Raw genomic sequence first — 23,611 nt, forward strand, 5'->3', positions numbered from 1 at the left:
ATCGTGTGCTGTCTCTTTAAGCTTTTCGTCAGTTTGAATCGACTTCTTCACGAGCTCGGTGATCTGCTGTTGCTGTTTTGCCATACTCTGGTTCGAAGCGGCCATCAACTGGTTAAGACCATCGAGTCTTTCGTTTATGGGCCGAAGCAACTCCGATAGTGTGGAGAAAACATCTCCTTCCTCTACCCTCGGACTTTGAGAGCCACGCCCCACTTTTGTTCCTCTACCTCGTACGCCGGCCATTTTCCACTTTGTTTACACTAAAGAGTGCTTATTCACACTTCTTCAGCAAGTGCAAACTTATCCGTAAAAAACAGCTAAGTCTCTGGCACACTTGAGTGCTTTCTTTTCTCCTCCCCCCCGTCTCTTTAAAACACAGTTCAGTTTGTTTACGTCTGGGATTCCTCCCGACGCCGCTAAGGGTGGGGGTGGGGAATCGGAACTCACTTTTCAAACTTCTTCGCTCGTCTCGTTCTCCAGTTCATTGACGGTATTCGTTGACGGTCTGGTCCCAGACACCTTTTAATCGCGCTTCATTCGCTGACCCTCTTGCTTGTCCCGATCGGCTTCAGCTATGCTCGGTAAAAACCGAGCCTCTCAGGGGGTGGACCGATTGGGGCAAAAAGGAGCGCCTCAATTCTCCGGCTTCAAGCCATCGAAGAGGTCGCCCCCCCAAGCGCCCCCGGCTTGGAGCCTCCACACTGAGGCTTACCTGGGGGTGCCACTTGAGGTGGCACCCCTCCAGCACCCCTGGAGCACGGAATGCCTCCCCTGTTCAGGAGAGAGCCTCCGCCATCGCTGAAGCCACAGACCGGAAGTCCAACAGCATCATCTTTTAAGACTTTGAATAGCTCAGCTGCGATACCATCACTTCCACTAGCTTTGTTGTTAGTAATGCTTTCTAAGGCCCATTTGACTTCGCACTCCAGGATGTCTGGCTCGGGGTCAGTGGTCACACTGTCATGGTTGTCAAGGAGATTGAGGTCCTTTTTGTGTATTTCTTCTGTGTATTCTTGCCACCTCTTCCCAATCTCTTCTGCTTCTGTTAGGTCCCTACCATTTTAGTTCTTTACCATGGCCAGCTTTGCACGGAATGTTCCCTTGATTTCTCCAGTTTTCTTGAAGAGATCTCTAGTCCTTCCCATTCTACTGTTTTCCTCTATTACTTTGCATTGTTCATTCAGGAAAGCCTCTTTATCTCTCCTTGCTGTTCTCCGGAAATCTGCATTCAGTTGGGTAAATCTTTCCTTTTCGCCTTTGCCTTTCTCTTTTCTTCTTTCCTCTGCTATTTGTAAAGCCTCATCAGACAGCCACTTTGCTTTCTTGCATTTCTTTTTCTTTGGGATGGTGCTGATTGCTGCCTCCTGTACAAGGTCACAAACCTCTGTCCATAGTTCTTCAGATACTTTGTATATCAAATCTAGTCCCTTAAACCTATTCTTTACCTCCACTGTATATTCATCAGGGATGTGATCTAGGTCAAACCTGAATGGCGTCGTGGTTTTCCCAATTTCCTTCAGCTGAAGCCTGAATTTTGCAATGAGTAGCTCATGATCTGAGCCACAGTCAGCTCCAGGTCTTGTTTTTACTGACTGTATAGAGCTTCTCCATCTTTGACTGCAAATGATATAATCAATCTGATTTTGGTGTTGTCCATCTGGTGATGTACGTGTGTAGTTGCGAAGAAGAAGAAGATATTGGATTTATACCCCACCCTTCACTACCCAAAGGAGTCTCAGAGTGGCTTACAATCCCTTCCCCTTCCCCTCCCCTCCCCACAGCAGACACCCTGTGAGGTAGGTGGGGCTGAGAGAGCTCTGACAGAAACTGCTCTTTTTCAAGAACAGCTGTGCCAGAACTATGGCTTGCTCAAGGTTATCCAGCAGGTGCAAGTGAAGGAGTGGGGAGTAGGTTGTTGGAAGAGGGTGTTTGCTATGACCAGTGTGTTCTCTTGCCCAGCTTCATTTTGTTCTTCAAGACCAAACTTGTCCGTTATTCTGGTTACCTTTTGACTTCCTACTTTCGCATTCTAGTCACCTATGATGATAAAGACATCTTTTGGGGGTGGTAGTTCTAGGAGGTGTTGTAGGTCTTCATAGAACCAATCCTTTTCAGCATCTTCTGCGTCAGTGGTTGGGGCATAGACTTGAATTACTGTGATGTTGAATGGTTTGCCTTGGATTCGGACTGAGTTCATTCTGTCATTTTTGAGATTGTATTCCATTACCGCATTTTTCACTCTCTTGTTGACTATAAAGGCCACACCATTTTTTCTTCGGGATTCTTGGCCACAGTAGTAGATATAATGGTCTTCTGAGTTAAATTCACCCATTCCTGTCCAAAAAGATACTGGAGTGGGTTGCCATTTCCTTCTCCAGTGGATCACATTTTGTCTGAGTTCTCTGCTGTGGCCTGTCCATCCTGAGTGGCCCTCCACAGCATAGCCTGCAGCCTCATCAAACCATGCAAGCCCCCTTGCCACATCAGGACAGCAATCGATGAGAGAGGCTTATTATTAAGATATTATTTCTTATTTTGTAAACTGATCTTTGTTTTGTGGTCAGTTTTATAAAACACATTGTTTAGTATATGAAAGGAAATGTTCAAGGACTCTTGGCATTCACACTATTTAGGAAGACAAATTCAAATGTTGGGACTTGAGATAGTGGCCACGATCTCAATGACTGCACAAACAAGCTACATCTACATCTTCCTAATACTCTCCTTGATAACAGTTGCCAGTTTTCTCCTAGGTATTATGAATATGCTAGCTGGGAGATGGTGCTAGGAACATTCCACAGAAAACCCAAGTGCACACATGGATTTTGGCATCATGGCCAACAATATCTGCAATGTGTGGTAGTTCATACTAGCTATAGAGAGCCATTAAAATACAAAATTATAAGCTACATATTGGAGAAGTGTTAGGTAAAGCAATGCAGCAAAAAGCTTTAACAAACTACTGATTCAAATTAGTGGTAGGTAATAATTATTTTAAAATAATTTGAGGGAGATGGTCTATAGTAGTGATACAAATGTGTCAATGAAGTCTTGCTTTATATTCTATTTAAGAGTTATATACATTCTGAAACTAAAGGAAAAATTCTTTTATGTATCTATACCAGCAAACTGTTTATGAGGAGACAACTGTTTTGATGACGGAAGGTATGACTATGGAAACCTCTTACGTGCCTTCTGCATATCTGGCAGAGATCCTTCGGCTTCTACAAGCTTTATCTAACATGGAAGACATCCTTAATTCTCCTAGTCTGCAGGGGAGGGACTGTGAGGATCTTGGCAGACAAGAAGAGTGCCTCAAGGTAAGAATCAATGTTTAGTTTTTCAAATCTAATGTATTCATTTGCAGCTGAAGTAAAAGGTAAAGGTAAAGGTTCCCTTCCTTGAAAGCCAGTCGAGTCCGACTCTAGGGTTGTGGTGCTCATCTCCGTTTCAAAGCCAAAGAGCCAGTGCTGTCCAAAGACATTTCCATGGTCATGTGGCTGGCATGACTAACACCAAGGCGCACGGAACGCTGTTACCTGGAGTTGGATGAATTCAAATGCAATAAAAGGAATGCAATAAAAGGAATGCATGATTGAATTCTGCCTCACATGTAAGGCCTTTTGTACACAGAAAGCTATCTTGTCAAGTAGAAGTGTTCTAGATCAGTGTTTTCCTCTATTTGCAGGAAAGGTCTTACAAGGGCAGGGATAATTCAGTCTCCCACCTCTGTCCTGAAGCAGAAATGGTCAGAAGACAGCTGTATACCCAGCTTTAATTCAGTCATAATGGTGAAATACAATGGAACAATAACTGTATATGATGGACAGAAAATGGTTACTGCTGCAACCTGGTCTGAGAACCTTGAGTAAGAAGGGAGTGATCCCTAGCCTGGAGATAAGGAAGGAAACTGGAGCTTATTTGAATGATCCTGCTTTCACCAACTTAAGTGTTTGTGAGACAAAGAAGCTTATTCTTGTGTATTTAAGGAGAGACTTCCAAGAAATCTCTCTCCTCAAGTTTTAAAGACGTTTCTGAATAACAAAAACAGTGGCTTGTTGGTGACAGATGATCTGGCATTTATTTGTATACAAAGCTCCCTCACTCTTGTTGTGTCTTCACCTCATAAATCCTACACCTGATTCCAACCTGGCCATTTCCCCTCAAAGTTAAATGGAACGGTTTGTTATTTTTTAACTTCCACCAACCTCCTGTGTGCCATTATCAAACCAGGACAAAAAGGAGGGTTTTAGTATCTCCCCTCAGTTCCCTAGGCTGGGTCAGCATCTAGTAATACACATTCAAATGAAAGTGAGACAGCCAAAGAGAAACAAAGAAGAAATGGGGAAAAGGCTGCTCTGCCAAAAAGGAGATAAAGGGAAACCCTGTGAGGGAGAGTGAAATCATTAAATTAATGTTCTCCTGTTTTAATAGCAGCCCATGGCAATACATTGAAAATCACTTGAAATCCATAAGTTTCAAAAATATTTTGTGATACTACTTCTTACCAAGCTATTACTATAGGTTCCTAGGCAGTTCTATATATGTATCTTATATTGTTGTTCACCACCCCGTGCCTGATGGTTGAGAAGCATCATATATATATATTAATTATACAAATAAATTTCTTACATATGCCCCTGAACTATATAATCATGACACTGCTGTTGCCATTCTTCATTAAGAGCAATTAGTCTCACTCTGATGGTGTGACTTGTTTATGCAAAAAAGTGTTAGATATCATCTATTATTGCTAATAAGAAAACACTTGTTCCTTGTTTATATATTTTCGATGTTGTCAGCAATATTGGTCAGAGGAGCAGTGACCCAGAAACAGGATTAGTAGCAGATGAGTGCATCCCCATTAGGGCTCTTTAATATCACATATTTGTATATCCTGGTGTGATTTATGTCCTAATAACTTGTCCATCCACATGTATTTGATATTATTGTAGCTGACACCAGCTTTAATTATATTGATTATCTTGGTTACAAGTAACTATTGCCGTAGGTTTAATTTAACTGAACTATTAAAATGTCAAGAGATGTGGCTGTAAGTACAGTTCCATCTTCCTCCCAAATAAATCTCTCACAGCAGCAAATAGATCTTGCAAATTCATATACTTTGGGAAGGCATATAGTTTTGATTTGAGCTTTGTAATGAATGAATATTTATTTCCTGGTAGAAGCATTCATCATTGTCATTATCCTGCAGTAAAAATAGAAACATAGTACATAAATTGCATAGCTGCTGGTTGGAACAGGTTTAAAATTAAATTGTGGTTGATCTTTATCCCTAGAAGATTTGCATGAATCAAGTTGCAAGACAGTATAGACAGCAGTTTTAATGTGTAGTTTGTTAAATCTTTTGCATCTTTTTAAAATTATCCTTTTAAAGAAAAAATATGTGACTAAGACAACATATTCATTGGAAACTGTGCAACTGTGCAAATTAACATACTAAAACTAAGTAATAATACATTTAAAAATATAAAAAAATCACTTTTTAGAAAACTAGCTGTGCAATATGTCTGACAGTTACATGTCACTGATTGATGTCACTTTAATATAAAGGCACTTCCCAACAGCATTGAATTTGGGGCACATAACCCATGCACAAATGAAGTTTGACTGCCAAAGGCCATCTTGCTTTGTGGTACTTTACAATATGGAAAATGAAATTTTGAATTAGGGTTTTGGGATGTTCTGCATCAAATTTATGCCTGCGATGAACAAGTCTTCTTTGTCTCATAAACCCTACTCAGATAAAGGGGTTCCAGGAGAGAGGAGGGTATATGTAGCAGAAGTAACATTCTGTGCTGATATTCCTACTGCTTTTGCAATGGAAGAATTATAATATTGATTCATGAAGCAGTAGTGCAGATCCTTGTACATTTTTTTAAAGTAGTGGTGGTTGAAGACTGTGAACAGAGAGGGGACAAAGAAGAGAACCAGTCCCTGTGTGGTTGTGAAAATCCACAAGGCAAATTATTTCATTGGTGCAGTAGTACTAATCAGTATGTACATAAAATAGAATTAGTACATACCTGGCCCTGGAGCTTGATTTCTATGAAATGTAATGAATGTAGTATACAGTCAAAGCAGAGGAAGTGTGTCCCTCATATTATCATCTCTAAAGGCAAACAGCCAGATAGGTAAACAGCCAGATAGGTAAAGAATCACTGAACAACAGTCTTCACTATGGTTGCCATTTCCCCGGTATGGCTAGGAGATCCCCCAATCCACCACAGCCCAGCTGGCACCAGCACAATGATGTCACTCGGGAGTGGTATCATCGTTTCCAATATCAGGGGTGATGCTCTAGGTTTTGAGCAAAACTCTATAGTTTTGAGGCCCAAAAAACCTTTGCCCAAAACCTAGAGCATCACCCCAATGTCAGAAATATGATGATGTCACTTCTGGTTGAAGTCACTGCAGTGCGTGCATGAAGTGCATGTCATTGTAATTTCTGCCTGAGTTAGAACAATCTTTTGCTGACGTTCTCTAGCAAGTCCATTACGAATTAAAAATAGGCCTAAATAAAGGAAGTCAAACCCATTTTTAAAAATTTTAAATAAGTTGTTAAATGTTTCTTGTCTCATTGTTATTATCTATGATGCATTATTTCTCTTTTGAAGAATGTCAGAAATAGGATTAAAAGAATAAGAGAATAAATTCTCTCTCTGTTGAATTCTTTATACTTGTACCTACAGGCAGGGCTCTTTTTGTAGCAGGAACTCCTTTGCATATTAGGCCACACACCCCTAATGTAGCCAATCCTCCAAGAGCTTACAGAGCTCTTCTTACAGGAGCTACTGTAAACTCTTGGAGGATTGGCTACATTAGGGTTGTGTCGCTTAATATGCAAATGAGTACCTGCTACAAAAAGAGCCTTGCCTACAGGCATGCATATATTTTTGTATATGTGAGTACATACCTATATAAAAAAATTTCTCATTATATATACATTCCCTCACACATACCATATATACTCATTAGAAGCCTGGCATCTTGTTGACATGGTACATGGATTATTAGACCACAAGGTAGAGTAGAAAAAAAATAGTGACTCCTTAGCGGAGTTGCAGACAAAATTAGTGAAAGAAGGACGTGATTTTGACCTTCAAGCCTGGAGGTTTCTGGTGGATATAGTATGCTTTTGTATTTATTATGACTGTAGTTTTTCCTGAGTATTAAGGAGGCCAGTCTGGCGACGATCAGGGCCAGGACTTTTTTGGTGGTGGCTCCACTCTGGTGGAACGAGCTCCCGGAGGAGACCAGGGCCCTGTGGGACCTCCCACAATTCCACAGAGCCTGTAAAATGGAGCTCTTCCACCAGGCCTTTGGAGCCGCCACCACAACTAGGATTAACACCACCTTGATCTCCATTGCCATTGGTAATGGTAACTGAAGAGCCCTGACCTGCTGGACCTTAATTTCTGCCTGTGTCAACTCTCCCCCCCCCCTTTTATGACCTCTGAGGCTGCCCTTTATGACATCTGAAGCTGGTTTTTTACATCAGAAGACCAATCAGCATTAACGGATAAGACTAGCACTTTATTACTATGGTTTTAATGGTATTTTAATGTTAATATTATCACTGTTATTTATGTATTTGGATTTTACCTGATTGTAAGCTGCCCCGAGCCGGCTACAACCGGGAGGGCGGGATAAAAGTCTAATAAATAAATATATAAATAATAAATAAATCATTTAATTTAAATAATTCATACTGAAGTTATTGGTTCCAGTTGCAAGGATGATAAACAAATGGATTTCCAGTAGTAATCTATGAAAAAGTAATGATCCATGGGATCCATGGCATGAGCATGGTTCTTTCCTTTTCCATAGGTAACTAGGAAGATATGATGCGCTTGGAGTAGTGGACTTTGATTCCACCCAGAAGTGTTGGAATAAAGTTTTAAAACAATCAATGTATGATATTTCAGAACCCTAATGAAAAATCTGTGAATTCTGAGTGGAAGAGTGGAAGAAGACATAGCTGTTGTGGTTCTGCCTTTCATAGTTCCATTCTGAAGGGGGGTTATAAAATAATTTTATTACATTTATATCCTGATTATCATCCAAGTTCCTCAGGGCAGCAGATACTGGGTCTTCTTTCTTATACAACAACTCTATGAAATGGGTTAGAACAAGAGGTAGTAACTAACTGTAGGTCATCCAGTAAACTTCATGGCTGACCAGAATTTTGAATCCAGATATTTTAATTGTATTGCTGGTTAAACTGTAGCAGTTTTAGTTTAAAAATTCACTTGCTGAGTTTATCAACAGATAATGTACTAAGTTTACAAAATCTTAAGTGGGCTATGAATATGTCAAAATAAGTTACCTTACTAAAGGTTGAGCGCACACAGCTTTTGCAGGTGAAAAAATAGCCTTCTCTAAAATATGTCTATCACAGAGAAATAATTACCTTATTATGTTTTAATTCTTAGCTCTGCTTTTTTTCTCCTTATCCACAAAGATGATATATGTAAATACAGTAGTTCTTTTTGAGAATCCTCACCATTTCTGTTATGTTAGATGTTCATTAATCAGTCTAAACCTTTCATTCTCCCAGCAAGAATCCATTCATAATCCTCTTTAAATGTGCTGGATTTTTATGAAAGTTGCAGCAAATATTATGATTCATCATCCTAGTACATATTTAAGACTGTGATTAAGCAGTGGATCTTGTTCTGCCATTCATGAATAGAACAAGCTGTGCTTCTGCCATTTAGGATATCAATATAAAATCTGAGATATGATTACAGATTTGGTATTCATGCCAGGACAATGCTTCATCCTGTACATATTTTGTTCTCCAGAAATCTATTTGCATTTTTGTAAAAGCAATGCACATCTGGATTCTATCAAATAAGCATAGGAAAGAACAGGAAAACTAACTTTCACAAGTGAGGGCTAAATGGTAAAGTTTAAAATAGTCCCCCCCCCCCGTAGCTAAGCAAAACCCAATTAACTGCAATCTGTGCAACCTGTGTGAATGAAGACTTTTTTGAGCTTGATTTGTCAGGGAGAAAAATTGATAACTGTGTGGCACAGAAATGCCTGAGAAGTTGAATCAGAGCATGTTGTCAGCAGTCAGAAAGATAAAAATTCTATATAACAAAAATAAATAACTATTGAAAACTCTAAAACTTTGATTTCTCTATTCAAGAGCATTGAGATACAATGGATGCAGTCTCCAAAGGCTGCTGTCACTTTATCTGCAAATGGGCTTTTAACTCCTTCTCTTTCCTTTTCATTCATAGAGATGAAAGGAGAATGCACTTTTGTTAGCCAGGTTGCAAAATCTTTGAACATTGCCCTCAACCACTCAAAAAAAAATGATTATTCCTTTGTATGTAGAAAATGCATACAAGGAAGGAGATAGTAAGAAATCATATCTACACATGTGTACACAAAGAGACAGAGAGCTGAGTAACCGCATACACATGTATATATTGTTAATAGAATCAGACAAAATTTGAGGCAATTTAATATTTACACATAGTCAATGCCATGTATGGACTGTTAAAAGCAAAAATATTTGAATTAGTTTAAAGATCATTGCAGCTATTAAAATGCTATTTCAGCAAAATCCTTGACATAAAACAAACCAACACAAAAGCATACACACCTTTGATGTGTCCCATTTCATTAAGCTTAATTAGTGGGGGCTTGGGGCATACTCATTACTTAATCTACGAATGTGTAGAACTGATCAACGCCTTACAGAGAAAACTACTGGGAGTTCAATAAAAAAGGAGTAAGATAGATAGATGGATAGATAGATAGATAGATAGATAGATAGATAGATAGATAGATAGATAGATAGATAGATAAAAGGTTTTTCCCCAGTAGACAACTCTCCAAGACGTATTTCTTAGGCATGCTATAGCTGTAGAATGCTAAAGTTGTAATCGAGCACTTAAGTGGGCTGCTTAAAGCTCACTGGGATTTGGGCTGTCAGCAGTTCATGGGACTGCAGCATGGCATGCTTTGTGTGACTGTCACTGAGAGCCAAACCAGACCAAGTTTTGACAAATTTTCCTTGGCTTTACTAACCACCCCAAAAATGTAGGAGCCAGACTAATTTTTCAGCTCTCAGGGTTTTATATTTTAATTATCATACTTTCTAATTACTGCCACCACAAAACTTTATCCTAAAGTCTTCAGTTTGTTGTCATTTTTAAAGCTATAAGAAAAATGTTGTAGTATATATACATGTGTGTGTGTATAGGGTTCTCATCACAATAAGCAAATCTCTATCCCTCATCAAATAAGCTTTGAACTTCTACTGAGAATTACCAAAAGGCCCTTATTTTATTTATTTATTTATTGTCTTTACTGTTTTTTGCAACCAGAGTCATAAACAGCAAACCCTCATCCCCAATTAACCTCCTTCCACAGGAAAACATGGAAGAATTTAAAGGTTGCTACTACAAAAATTGTCATGTGATTTGACAACAGCTGCTATAAATTTTGCCACATGCAGAGTAGTTTGTCTTCGTCTCTAACTAATAATTGTGCTTCTGGAGAGAGAAAGTCCTGATTAAATAAAGGGGAGATTAGTTCATCTTTTAGAGCTGAAAATTTGGGACAATCAAGCAAAATATGATCTACAGATGCCCCAGTCACACGGAGGATTTGCCATGCTAAAGGCATGAATGTCAGGCAGATTTTGGGGGCGGGATCACACCGCAACATCTGGGAAGCGTAGTGCACCCATGGCCAACCCATGGCATCCCGCTGAAGATGCGCAGTGAAAAAGTACCTCAGAAAGTGCACTAGTATCCAGAAAATGCGGGGCAGGGGCGGGTGTCTGATCGCGGGAGCGCTAGTATCCTGTGGCATCTGGCGCCCGTCCACATCCCATCGCAAACTGGATGTTTTTCATAACCGCATGCACACAAACACGTAACTGAAATCAGTGCTGCTCTGCAGAACTGCACATTTGCACAAACGCTTGCTGCACCGCTTCTTTGCCACGCTCCAGCATTGCTGTGTGATAGCCAGCTAACAGCCTAAGGGCACAGACTCGGGGGACTATGTGATCGGGCTACTACACTTTATTTTGCTCCAGGGGGAACAGCCACGCATCCCCCCCACATGATATTTGGCCCGTGTGACCGGGGCCAGAGTTAAGTTTACTGCTGCCACAATTACAGAATTGATCTAAGTATGAATTCCCATTAAATCTTCCAGACATCACAACTGAAGGTAGGGCATTCAAGCATGCTAACATGAATGCCCTTCTATACTTGGAAGAATTATCTCAGATAAGTAGTTTGGCATTGCTGTTGGAGGCTGAATGCCTACTGAAAAGGTTGAGCACATTCTGCGGGCTCTAATCGATGTGCTCTCATAGTCAAATTCTTTAAAATGTCTTCTAATGAGCTGTGACAGTTCTTGTCTACTCGTGACTTCTATCATGTCATGATTTACAGAGAAAAAAAGGTTGAATTTACAGTTTGAGGTTTCAGTAACTTGAATTCAACCTTTTTTTCTCTGTAAATCACCAACTCAAGGCTTCTAAGGGTGCCATCCAACAAATGGGAAAGAACAGCAACTGCCCATACGCACATATTTTCTCTTGTGGCTCCCATTTGTGGAATAGCCTTTCTGAGGAAGTCAGGAAAGCTTCCACATTTTTGTCATTCTGCTAACTACATAAAACAGAATAGTTCAAGAGTGCATTTTAATAAAGGTAATAGGGCTGTGGGGTAATGGAATGGTTGAGGAAGGAAAGGTTGAGGATTCCTGTGGGTATTAGCAAAAAAAAGATTTGTGCTCACTTACCTCTGAACCTAAATTCCTTATTATTTGTCTCCTATTTTGTCAAAAATAATTTCCTCAGCAATAAGAGTTCTACAGGACTCACCCCTGCAGGCCTTTAAAATGAAGACTCTTCAGCCCTACTAACTGCTATTTCTGTTCTAGCCAATTGCATGGAGAATTTATTCTTTGAAAATTTATGACAGGAATCACACTTTTAACCTCAATTCCTTCTTTTTCTACATAGAAAATTTACACCTGAAAGACTGACAGAATTTACACCAACCCCTAATGCTGATTGGAGGAGCATGACAAATGATTGATGGGGAACTGCACCTTTTTGCACACCATGGCTACAGGCCTTCCTCCTGGACATTTTCAGCAGCTGAAATTATTTGGGGACTGCAAGAGCAGGTGTTATTTGCCACATGAGGAAGCTGCAAATGCAAGTATTAGGCCCCGGTCACACGGGAAGTTTTGGGCCGGAAGAGGGACGGATCGGGGATGCAGCAAACGGGCGCGAGCACACCGCAACATCTGGGAATCGGCGTGCACCCGTCCCCAATCCGTCCCTTCCGGCCTAAAACCCGCTGCAAAAAAACCCCAAGTAAAAGGTAGCACCAACCTGGAACGGCGCAGCAAGTGCGGCCGTGAGATCGCCGGCTCCCCCATCTGCAGGAGCAATCGAGGCTCCCGGCCAAACTGCGCACGTGCACACATGCACAGTTCGGCTGCCTCGCTCTCCCTGCAGTGGCTTCCCCCCGGCATCTGATCGTGCCAGGGAGCAACTGCACGGCGGCTCAGGGAATCTATCTGATCCTGCCGCTGCGTGTTTCTTTTGGTACAGCTTTAAAAGGGGGCCTTAATTGCATATGCAGCCTCCTGAAAGGGCAAATAATGTCTGCTTCCACAGCCCCAGGTCACTTTGGCTGAAACAGTATGGGAAAAGAACAGCAGGAGCCCATCCCCCTGCCCCTGCCTTTCCCATGATTAGAATCCAGACAGTCTGTGCTGGTGCATTTGTTTACAAAATTTTAATTATAAAATAAATAACATTTTAATTATAAAATAAATAAAATTTATATTCTGCCTTTCTGTCCTTATAAAGGCCACCAGGGCTGCAAATATGCTGCAAGTCCCTGTGGCAAATGTGCAAAAAAGCCATAACATGATATAGCTTGGTTCTGATGTCAGGGGTAAAAAACTTTGAGACTTTTCTAAGCTGCTGCTTCTGTGTGATCCAACCTACCTTTCTTATGCGAACAACGTAAATACCAGTCCTTATTTTGGATACAGGAGCTGTTCTACAGAAAAATACATGGAAGTGACAATCAATTGTGTAGTGGTTAAGAGTGCTGGACTAGTATCTGGAAGACCCAGGTTCGAATCCCCATTCATGCCATGGAAGCTCACTGGGACCTTGGGCCAGTCATACTCTCTCAGCCTAACCTCCTTCACAGGGTTGTTGTGAGGATAACATGGAGGAAAGAATGATGTCATTTTTATTTTTTTATTTATTAAATTAAATTCATAGCCCACCCTTCCCTACAGAGTAGGGATCACTACACAGTAAGCTACTTGGAGTCTCCATTGGGGAGAAAGCCAGGGTATAAATAAATTACATAAATAAATTTGTTGTTTTAACACTCAAATGTCATCAATGTGGTTTGCATTCTTTTTTTTAAAAAAAAGTAAAAGAAATTTCAGCAATACAAGTTGGCAGAAGCTGCGTCAAACACAATGCAGATGCTGTTTCCATTCCTTCCAGTTGTTTCAGCAGTGTTGGCCTTATAGACTTTTGAAGAATATACTTTATCCAGGCTATAATTACAAACACCAAAATGGCACATACTGTTCATGCACACCACTTTAGTATATATTGGCTTTCAGCATTATTTATGGCTTGTATGGCTGTAGTATGGTTGTGCAGGCTGCTCTCAATTAGCAGGCTCAGAGATGGTCTGCCTGTGATAACACTGCAGGGCCTAGAAAGGAAATATTAAATTTACTGCCTGCTCAGAACTTTTAATCTTAAACTCTGGGCCAGAGGAATGGGGTAGATAGTTAATCTATCTTGCTTCTGCCCATTGTCTCAATGTGGCTGACGAGGGAGTAGAGCAATCTTCAATAGGTGGTGCCTACAGCAAGGAACGATCACTCTGAGACTTTCATCTCTGCCTGAAATGTCAGAATTGTCCAAAATTTCTAAATAAAGTATGTAAGTAAGGTAAAGAAATGGGAATGCAAAGTTTATCAAAAACTGTGGCATCAGACAAGGTGACTGAAAACTCAAGATAAAGAAATGTGACTGGGTTGGCAAAGCTTAATGCCTCATTTCAAGCCTTCAGTTATTCTTAACTAGCAGGTCTCTAGTTTTAACCCATGTCATGGTTTCAGTTGGAGCTCTAGACCCATAATCGACTCTGTCCACAGAAATACAAGGCATATGATTACAAAATTTTGAGCTGTTATGTCACCTTAAGCAAACTTTAAAATTTCAACACTTGCAATAAGAAAATTACCGTAGGCTGGACATAATGTTAAATGTCATCTGTACTACAGCCATCTCCCCTCCCCCCAAAAAAACCTCTTCATTCCTTTCCTTCATACCAGACGTCTGTTGCTGTCCCAAGGCCCATCCACAATCCATTCCTTTCCACACCACTAACCTACTTTTTTGCGCTGTCAAATTGTTCAGGGTTTATACATATTCTTTATCAATTGCTGACAGTTTTCTGCTTCTATTACAATTTTTGTCGATTACTTCGTCTTTGTAATATTCTGTTTCTATCTTTTGTTTTTGACATTTAATGTGGATTTTCAGAAAATCAAAGATAGTCTTGGGAGACACTCAGGTCAGATTGAAGTTGTTCGCTGTAAGAAGACAGCAGTTATGAAAAGTGCCACCCCTGCAGAAGCTGCACGGATACAGGAAAAGCTGACTCAGCTTTCATATCAGTGGGAAAAAGTTAACCAGATGTATCGGGAACTACAAGCGTAAGTAACTTCTTTATATTGGTTTGTAAACAACAACATTGGTTTGTCTACAACAATCCCCATTAACATTTGGTTTATAATGGCCCCTGTCACACGGGCCGGATATCGCAGGGGGGAGGTGTGGATAATTGCCACGGCGCAGTTTGATCCGCGATTACGTGATCAGACGTGCTGGCGGCACACCACAGGTCCTTCCCTCGGCGCCGGCAAGTAAACGAGGGACCGGAGGGGAATGCTGCACGCCGGTGCAATCACACCACGGGCGTCTGGAGGCAGCCCGTGGCAAATGTTTACTAGTACCTTTGAGGTACTAGTTTTTTAATGCGCATTGTCGGCGGTAAGCCACTGGTGCGCTCCACTTCCCAGATGTTGGGGTGTGATCGTGCCCAGATAATCCGCCCACCATCCGTGCCTCTCCCGCGGCAACTTTGCCGTGTGACCGGGGCCAATGTATGATTGCACCTTTGGGTGTTCTCCATACAAAATATTTTGTTGATTCCATACTGAATCTGTCTTACTATCTGAACTATGAAGGTATTTCTAAGTGAATGAGTTGATGGATTCATTTAATTCATTGACTACAAATATTCTACTGTATCTGTCAAATGCATTGCTTTAACTGAGATTGTATCTTAGTTAAAAAAGAGTGTTCCTTATAAGAAGTTCTGAGCATTGTTTTCCTGGCTTTGAAGGATTAGATTTACATGAAAAAAGAAGGACTGAGAGGGGAAAAAATATATTTACAAGTAATTTGGTCCAGTCCTTTACTGCTATGCCATGATGGTTACTATACTATCAGAAACCACTTAGTAGCCGTTATATAATTGTTTAATTAAAGATGGTGAATTTGAAAGAAAGGTAAACTGTGTATAGATTGTTGCATTCATAAAGGGAAAGGAAGGAGAAATGTGTGAAAAGCAGGCTGCAGCTTTATTAAGATTAACCATTACCACAGGTTGCTTGACAGCTAATGGGCTGGAACTTGAGAAGGGTAAGACAGTGATGCTCAGTTGTTAGGTAGAATATTAGGGGGGGGATGAGAATTTGAGAATCATTATTCAGTGAATTATACATAGCTCTTCCCATTCTCTGTTCTTGCCTGTTGTGAAAACAACACTTGCAATAAGAAAATTACAGTAGGCCGGACATAAGCATCCCCATTCTGTGGAATGAGTACACATCCCCAAGCCGCTCTGGGCTCCTGGCAAAAGTTCCTCACAAGCCCTATCAGCCAGCAACCAGCAAATTCCATACAAAATATGCCAGAAAATATTATAATACAGGGTTACGTAAGTGTGGAATTGTAGTGAGGCTGGGAGGCTAGGACTCTGTTTAAACCCTGACTTTCCTGGTAAATGTACTTCTGTCCCAGCATTGATGCTGCTTTGCTCTGCCACTATGTCCAGTCTCCCACATGCTGCTAGTAAAGGGTGAGAGAGATTCCTATTAAACATTTTTCATTAGCCCCATTTTTGATGCTATCATTGATGATTCTTTTGATTTTTTGTGCCATAAATAAATATATACCATTTATATGCAAGTAAGTAGTAATTTTTTAAACGTTAAACGGGAAAAATCACCATGAGGAACAAGGAACTGGTGCAAAAGCAAAGACTCACAGGTTTGTTTCTTACAACGGAAAAGTAAAAATGGGGGTATTTGAATCAGACAGCTTTTAAAATTGGCATATCTGGCACTAAACAAAATAGCAGTTAATTTTGGCTTTAAGTAAATACTCCACTTTGGACTGCAAAAAATGTGTACTAAAATAAATTACCTTTGATTCTTTTGAAATGTTTTCTGTTCAAGACTCATTACTTCTAGCCTCTTATATGCCTAACATAAATTAATGAAACTTTTGTGACACAATCTTAGGTTAGCTTTATTTCCTGGAACCAGATTCCAAGGAAAATTCTTTCAGTATGACTCTTAGGACCCATAGTCCTAAAACATGAATACTATGAAGATGTATTGAAAAGCTAAAGGATTCCCACTAAACTCTGCAGAAGAATTAAGAGATCTAAACTAATTGGGTAGTCCTATGTTCCCAGCAGAATTCAAAGGCAGAATTCTACAATCATGGTAAGTGGTGTTTGGTTTCAGAAAAGGAGTGGAAATTCAGAAGTGTTTTAATGTTTGCAGAATTTGTTGACTGAGTTTTTGCCTTCTTATTTAAAAAGTAAGTAATGTTTAATAACTTGTTAAAAGCCTTTTTGTCATTGCACCAACTGATGTCAGAAATAAGACTACTGTATATGGTAAGTATGTTAAAATGAACTGGAAATATTACAAAGGGTAGAAGTACACAGAGGTGTATTGGAATCTGTACTGTCCAGAAAACATTCAGTACCTACCTCTTTTTATTTATACTTTGATGATACAGCCTCCTATTTCCTCCTATTTTAAAAGGTTGTTGATCCTTGTATTGGTTTCATTCAGCACCTTTAGCTTAGTTGAAGTTGCTATAGGAGTGAAGTGAGAAGATCAGTTGGAGCTGGAGTAGAAAGAATAAGTCATTAATCCTCCACGTCATTGCTGTTTGGCCTCTTTTTCTAAAGTGTAACTTGGAGGCAGATGTATAATCTGGGAATGTTTCCAGGTTCATTTTTTCCCAAATGAGACACTCAGCATTGTCTGCATTATGCAGGGTTCTTTTCTGTTAGTCTCTGTGCCATCTGCAGCAGTGAAAATGACTTATATTTGCATTGCATGGTGAGGTGCTCACAGAGAGAATAACAATGTTTTCTCAAAGCTTAGCTTCAGCCAAATTTGGATCTCTAATCCAGAAAAAGGAATCCCCTAAATCTTTTACTGGTTTGGGTTGGTTTTTTTACCAGAATTATTGTATCTTTTTTCCTGAAACACTATTTGCTTTCTGTCATATGGTATATAATGCAAGAGACTGCAGTGGGCTACACAAATTTGCTCCTAATTTTCTCAGATGCAATTGTAAACTCTGTCACCCTGTAGATAATCAAATAATCATCAGGTAGGAATTTGCAAGCTCTTTGTGGAACTGCCATATCCTGATAGACTGTTTAAAGTCCCAGTAAATAACAATCTCTGTGATCTTATAAAGGATAAAGACAGAACATATCATGGGTTGGATGAATTTTTCCAAGGGGCAATCATGCAGTTCCTCAACTAACTGCAGCCCATCCCATGCAGCTTTTTGTGGCTATGCTGTTCTTCCTCTTGTGTAGCAAAAATAGCCGGTAAGATCCAAACTCCTATTCCCAATCATATTTTGGAAATATATAGACTTATAGCCAATGAAATTTAATAGTCCAAGGAGGCAAGGTGGAATAGAAATAAAAAAATAAATTTAAAAAGTCTTTCCCCAACTGAGAGCCAGTGTGGTGTAGCAGTGAAGAGTGTTGAACTAGTATCTGGAAGTCCCAGGTTCAAATCCCAACTCATGCTATGGAAGCTCACTGGGTGATCTTGGACCAGTCACACTGTCTCAGCCTAAACTACCTCACAGGATTGCTGTAAGGGTAAAATGGAGGAGAAGAGAATGATGTAAGCCGTTTTGGGTCCCCATTGGGGAGAAAAGTGGGGTATAAATGAATTAATTAAATAAATAAGATAATAAACTGTGCATTTCTTTGCTCAGCTACTGAAAATTTATTGAGTTTGCTTATGCATCCTGAGCATTTATTTAGAGGATTAAAGGTTCTCACATCTCAGCCATAAGAAAGATTCTTGTTCAGACTGAACTATCTTTAATGTTTTATCTAATTTCCTCCCCCAACAGTATGATTATCCAGGCATTAATGTAACTCTCCAGATTTTTATCTGTAAGTACTATTAATTGTCCATCCTTCTAAGCCCATTAAAGTGCATTGAACTCTGTTTAGGATTGAATAGTCTTCTTCATGGAAGACTGATGGTCACTGAAAATATGGGATTTCTTTGCAACTAAGAATGAAGATTTCTGAGTATTCCTACTTTGGAAGATGCAATAAAATCAGCAGAATTATTCCAAAAATCTTGTCATCAGATGAAGGAACCAGCATTTTATTATCTGAATGTTCTCTTTCTATCAAAGAACTTATCAAAATGCAAAACATTGCATTTTATTTTTAGCTGACTGTAGTCTAAATATCCCTGCCATAGTTAGCCCAAAATACTTAAGCATTGCATAAAATTGCACGAACCTTTATTTTATTTCCTGCTTTAATCTATTGTTTGCTTTAGTGCCAATTTCGCTGTCACTATTTCAGTGGGTTATTGTGGAACTCAACTGTGTTCCTGAAGCCATCTGTGTTTTGCTGAGAAGCACTTGAGCCGTGCACACAAAAAATGCTTGGGAAAAGGGAGATTAAGGCAGACAATATGGCCTCTAGCACTTTGCTTCTAGTTGTGAGAACTGGATGTATCATTACAATTCTGCCCTTGAGACATGGACCATACATTATTGCCAGTATTCATTTTTGATGCTGAAACCTTAGGACAGTTTCAGAAGAGTTTGAGACTACTACTTCTTCTTCTTTTTGCTTTCAGATTCAGTTTGTGAGTTCCTTTGTATATGTGTACACTGTTTCTGAAAGGAAATAATTAACTGTGGAGTATTGCAGTTTCAGAGTGCTGTGATATTAGAATAGTAAAGTCAGATAAAACTGCATAATTCAGTAAGGTAAATTATTGGTTTGTATTTAATAGTCAAGCATCAGCAAAAAGTGACTAATAATAAAATATTTACCTAGGTAAGTCTGACATGTGTTTTGACAGAATTTGGTGGTGACTGATTTGCCACTCATGATGCGGCATATTTTCTTGTAGCACATACAGACAAAAGCAAGAACTGTTGATTACTGAAACTTATTATGCTTGTAGTGGAAGTAGAGAAGATAGAATGTTAGAATGGAATGTTGGAAGGGAATCAAGCTAATGCTTTATAAAACACCCTAATGGTTTGGTGAATGGGGGCATGTACCCAAACAATAGCAGCTCCTGATCCGTCTGTGGATTTTGAAAAGGGAGGAAAAAGTAGTGAAAAAGAAACCAATGCAGGTTTGCAATGGCCATTCGTAGCCACTACGAGTCCCTTATCCCAAATTTTCATGGTAGATTTGAGCTTCTAAAACTCTTTAAGTTCTCTGCAGGAGCTCCCCCTTGAAGCCCATGGTGGGTTATGAGTTTCCACTGAGCCACAATTTTTGCTGGTTTTTTTGGAGGGGGGGTCCATGCTGCTGGTACACATGTATAAAGCGGAAGGGTGCCATGCCCCCTTGTACACACACTCAGAGAATCAGCAAGATGGTGAGATGAGGTCACTCAGTAGTGGAGAGGATTCCTCCATAGCTCTGACTTTTGGATTATTCCTCACATCTCCTTGTGCTTGGATTCTGGTGAGCCATAACTCTGTGTCCTGCCACATCACTCTGATGGCTGGTCATATGCTTGCAGCTCAGTGTGATTGAGGCATAGGGTATGGTATATCAGCTCTAAATAAGTCACTTGAGTTTGGGATGCTTTGTGTTAATCACACAGCGATTGCTAAGCCAGTATCATAGTGCTGTGGGCCTGTGGTTGGTCATTCACATCGGTAACAGGCCATAACCATGGACCCACAGCTGAATGGATTTTTTTCTAAGTCCTGCTGTGTATGTGCAGAAGCAGACAAGGGCAGACACACTCCTGTCAGGAAGTTCAGTCAGCCCCCGTATAGTTCCAAGAACTCCTTCACCCTGACATATCTGCACACACACACACACACCCCAGATATCGCTGCACTGTCCAGGGTGGCCAATTGCAGTTCCCTCCACATTGGAACCGTCCATGATCAGGGAATCAGATGATAAGCATTCTGCAGCTGTCTTGCTTGGCATTAGAGTTTGCCGGCAGCATCTCTAGGTTCCCCTGTCCCTGCTTCCTCACCCAAACCCATGCTTTGTATGCTTCCACACAGGTGCACCAGAGGCAGCCAATGTGGGCACTGAAGTGAACCTCAGAGTTGGGTTGGAGAAATAAACAAAGAGATGCACTGGAAATGAAGAGGAATGATCACACCTCATGAGTTTCCATGGTGCACCCAGGCAATCAGATGACCATAAACCCACCAGAGAAGTGCCTTGCTGAGGGACCTTGTGCTAACACAACTCCCACATGGATTAAATAGCCACCAGCAAATTCTGGTGTCTGTCTAATCCATGTGGAAGTTGTTTTAGCACAAGGTAGGGATGACTGGGGCACAGGAGCCAGATGTGTACATTTGATCGTGCCCATTTGATCCAGAGGGGAGGGGTGGCTATGTCGGGCCAAACTGCTTGTATGATCACACTCATAGAGAGGAGTAAGAGCACTGATCTATAAGGTAATATATTATGGATTGCCTTTAGCTTTTTGCACTGGCTGATTTTTTCCACATGAAACCACTAGATGTACTGAAAAGTTAAGATACCAGTATTAGTGGATCCTGTGATACTGATAGGTTGTCCTTCCAAGGGAAGACAGTGTAGGGCAGTAGGCTAGCTTTTATACTTTAACTATCCCATGTGTACCAAAGTATAGTCATTTTAATTTGCTCAGCCGCTATCTCCCTTTTTCACATGTTCTCTTAGACACATGTGGGCTCTCTAACTTGGGTTTGGGACACTCACCCAGAACCACAACCAACAAGTTCAATAAAAGCAATCAAGTCCACCTGGCTGCTTGATAGTAATTCAATTTTGTACTCAGAAAGACTTGTCCTTGATGATTAAATTAATTGGTAAATCTAGCTGGGTTCAAGCCCCAGTTGAGAGCCAGTTTGGTGCAGTGGTTAAGTGCACAGACTCTAATCTGGGAGAACCAGGTGTGATTCCCCACTCCTCCACTTGCAGCTGCTGGATGACCTTGGGCAAGCCATAGTTCTGTCAGAGTTGTCCTTGAAAGAGCAGTTCTTGAAAGAGCTCTCTCAGCCCCACCTACCTCACAGGGTGTCTGTTGTGGGAGGGCAAGGGAAAGGAGTTTGTAAGCCACTCTGAGACTCTGAGTAAAGGACAGGGTATAAATCCAATCTCCTCCTCCTCCTCCTCCTCCTCCTCCTCCTCCTCCTCTTCTTCTTCTGGTAGATATGCAGATGCCCCATCAGTGAATCAGTCACCCACCCAAAGTTTTGACCACTCATTAGCATAGTCTGAGGAGAACCTTGACCTCTCCTTTTCCAAAGAAAGACTTATAAAATGGCTGCCAAAGCAAATTTAGCCAAGATGGAGTCAGAGAAGACAGCACACATCTGGGAAGGGGGACCCTGGTAACAACTCTTCCCTCAAAATATGGAGATAATAAGAATTAATTTCACAGGCTTTGTAAGGATCGCTGAGATAAATGTGACACACATCAAAAATGCAGAAAGTACCATGTAAATGCCAAACATAAGGCATGTGTTCTTCCAAGTACCTATAGGGTCTAGGTGCTAGGAAAGCAAGAGAAGCCCCACAGGAAGGTGTGCCATACTTTTAACCTCTCTTCTCAACCATCAATTTCAACTAGAGCTATGAAGGGTCTCAGTTAATCTTTTGCCTTCTTTTCTTGCTGGAGCACTGACCCAGCAGCTTTGATTACTGTCCTTTGCAATACTAAGGGGATTCTCCCCTTGTTTCACCATATGATGACACCACATCCTGGCTGCCTGGCTGGCTCTGTTCACTCTCCCAGGATCCTTCTCCCTAATCTCAAACAAGCTTTGAGGATTGTTTGTGTAGCAAGGCATATTGCCATACTAGCCCCACTTATGTGTGTTAATCATAATCTGAGTGGAAGATATGCAATCTTTTGACTACGGAAAAATGATCTTTCCTTGCTGTTTTCTGTTAGCTTGTGGGCCATGAACAGTGACTAAACCCAATAATTTGAGAATCTCAGTGAAAGTGGGCAGATGCTCTTAATTGATAGGCCAGCCCCAGTCTATGCCAATTCCTCACAAGGTTTATCCTTGCCAACAGACATCGTAGTATTCTTAAACGGATTGAGTCTAAGCCATATGGCTGAATACCAGGGCCTTCCTGTCTATGCCAAAAGTGGAAAAAGCACAGAAGCAAACAGGAACAAATTCATTGATATGCAGTCAAACCACCCACCTTTCCCAAATCATTTACGCAGATACTGATCTGAGTATTTGGTTCTAATTGCGATATTCGTACATACTTCTATTCATTCATCTGTGACAGATTTTTTTTTCTTTCTTTCTAAAGAAGACTTGGTATATTGTACTATGTAATTTGTTGGACTGCCACACACCTGGCTGTTTTATACTTACAATACACACTATCAGTGTAAAATAAATATCCAATAGTATCAGTTATTTGAAATATTGTATGGCTAGATGGAACTTGATTTCATATTCTGTTATTATACTTGATACAACTGACTCAGGTTTTTAGGAATTGAGAATACTGGTTCAGGGAAAAAATGTATATATTAGCAAAAAGTCATTGATGAATCAGAAACCTATTTAGCAATATAGGGTTGAATCCAAAGTACGGAAGACAGGAAGGCCTGGCGTGATCTGGTCCATGGGGTCACAAAGAGTCGGACTCGACTGTGCAACTGAACAACAACAACAACTTAAAGCCAGGTTCTTTTCCACCAGCTGAAAACAAGGTATTCCTTACATCGTTAACAGCACAGTCTATCACAATCCATGTTCTTGTACTGTAGGCTATGGTAAAGGCGTCAATTTGATTGCTGTTTTATATGCTGGGGGGAATGCTAGCCAAAGGAATTTTTTCTGTTTTAAAACCATATTTGTATTTCATCTGTTTAGTTATTTCGAATATTTGAAAGAATGAAATACCAAGTCTTAAAACTGTTCTACTTGCAGTGACAGTGAACTTAATTTTTTTAATCA

The 23,611-nt window shown here is 40.4% G+C and overlaps 1 protein-coding gene across 1 annotated transcript in view; it reads left to right on the forward strand.

The window, feature by feature from the left end:
• LOC107126133 (dystrophin-like) overlaps positions 1-23,611 on the forward strand; it is a 402,970-nt gene that overhangs the window by 261,702 nt on the left and 117,657 nt on the right. The window contains exons 36-37 of the mRNA XM_015429648.1: positions 3,126-3,320; positions 14,603-14,775. Coding sequence (XP_015285134.1) covers positions 3,126-3,320; positions 14,603-14,775 — 368 coding nt within the window. The remainder of the gene's footprint in view (positions 1-3,125; positions 3,321-14,602; positions 14,776-23,611) is intronic.

This window comes from Gekko japonicus, unplaced genomic scaffold (assembly GCF_001447785.1).
Source record: "Gekko japonicus isolate JY-2015 unplaced genomic scaffold, Gekko_japonicus_V1.1 scaffold615, whole genome shotgun sequence".
Classification (NCBI taxonomy): domain Eukaryota; kingdom Metazoa; phylum Chordata; class Lepidosauria; order Squamata; family Gekkonidae; genus Gekko; species Gekko japonicus.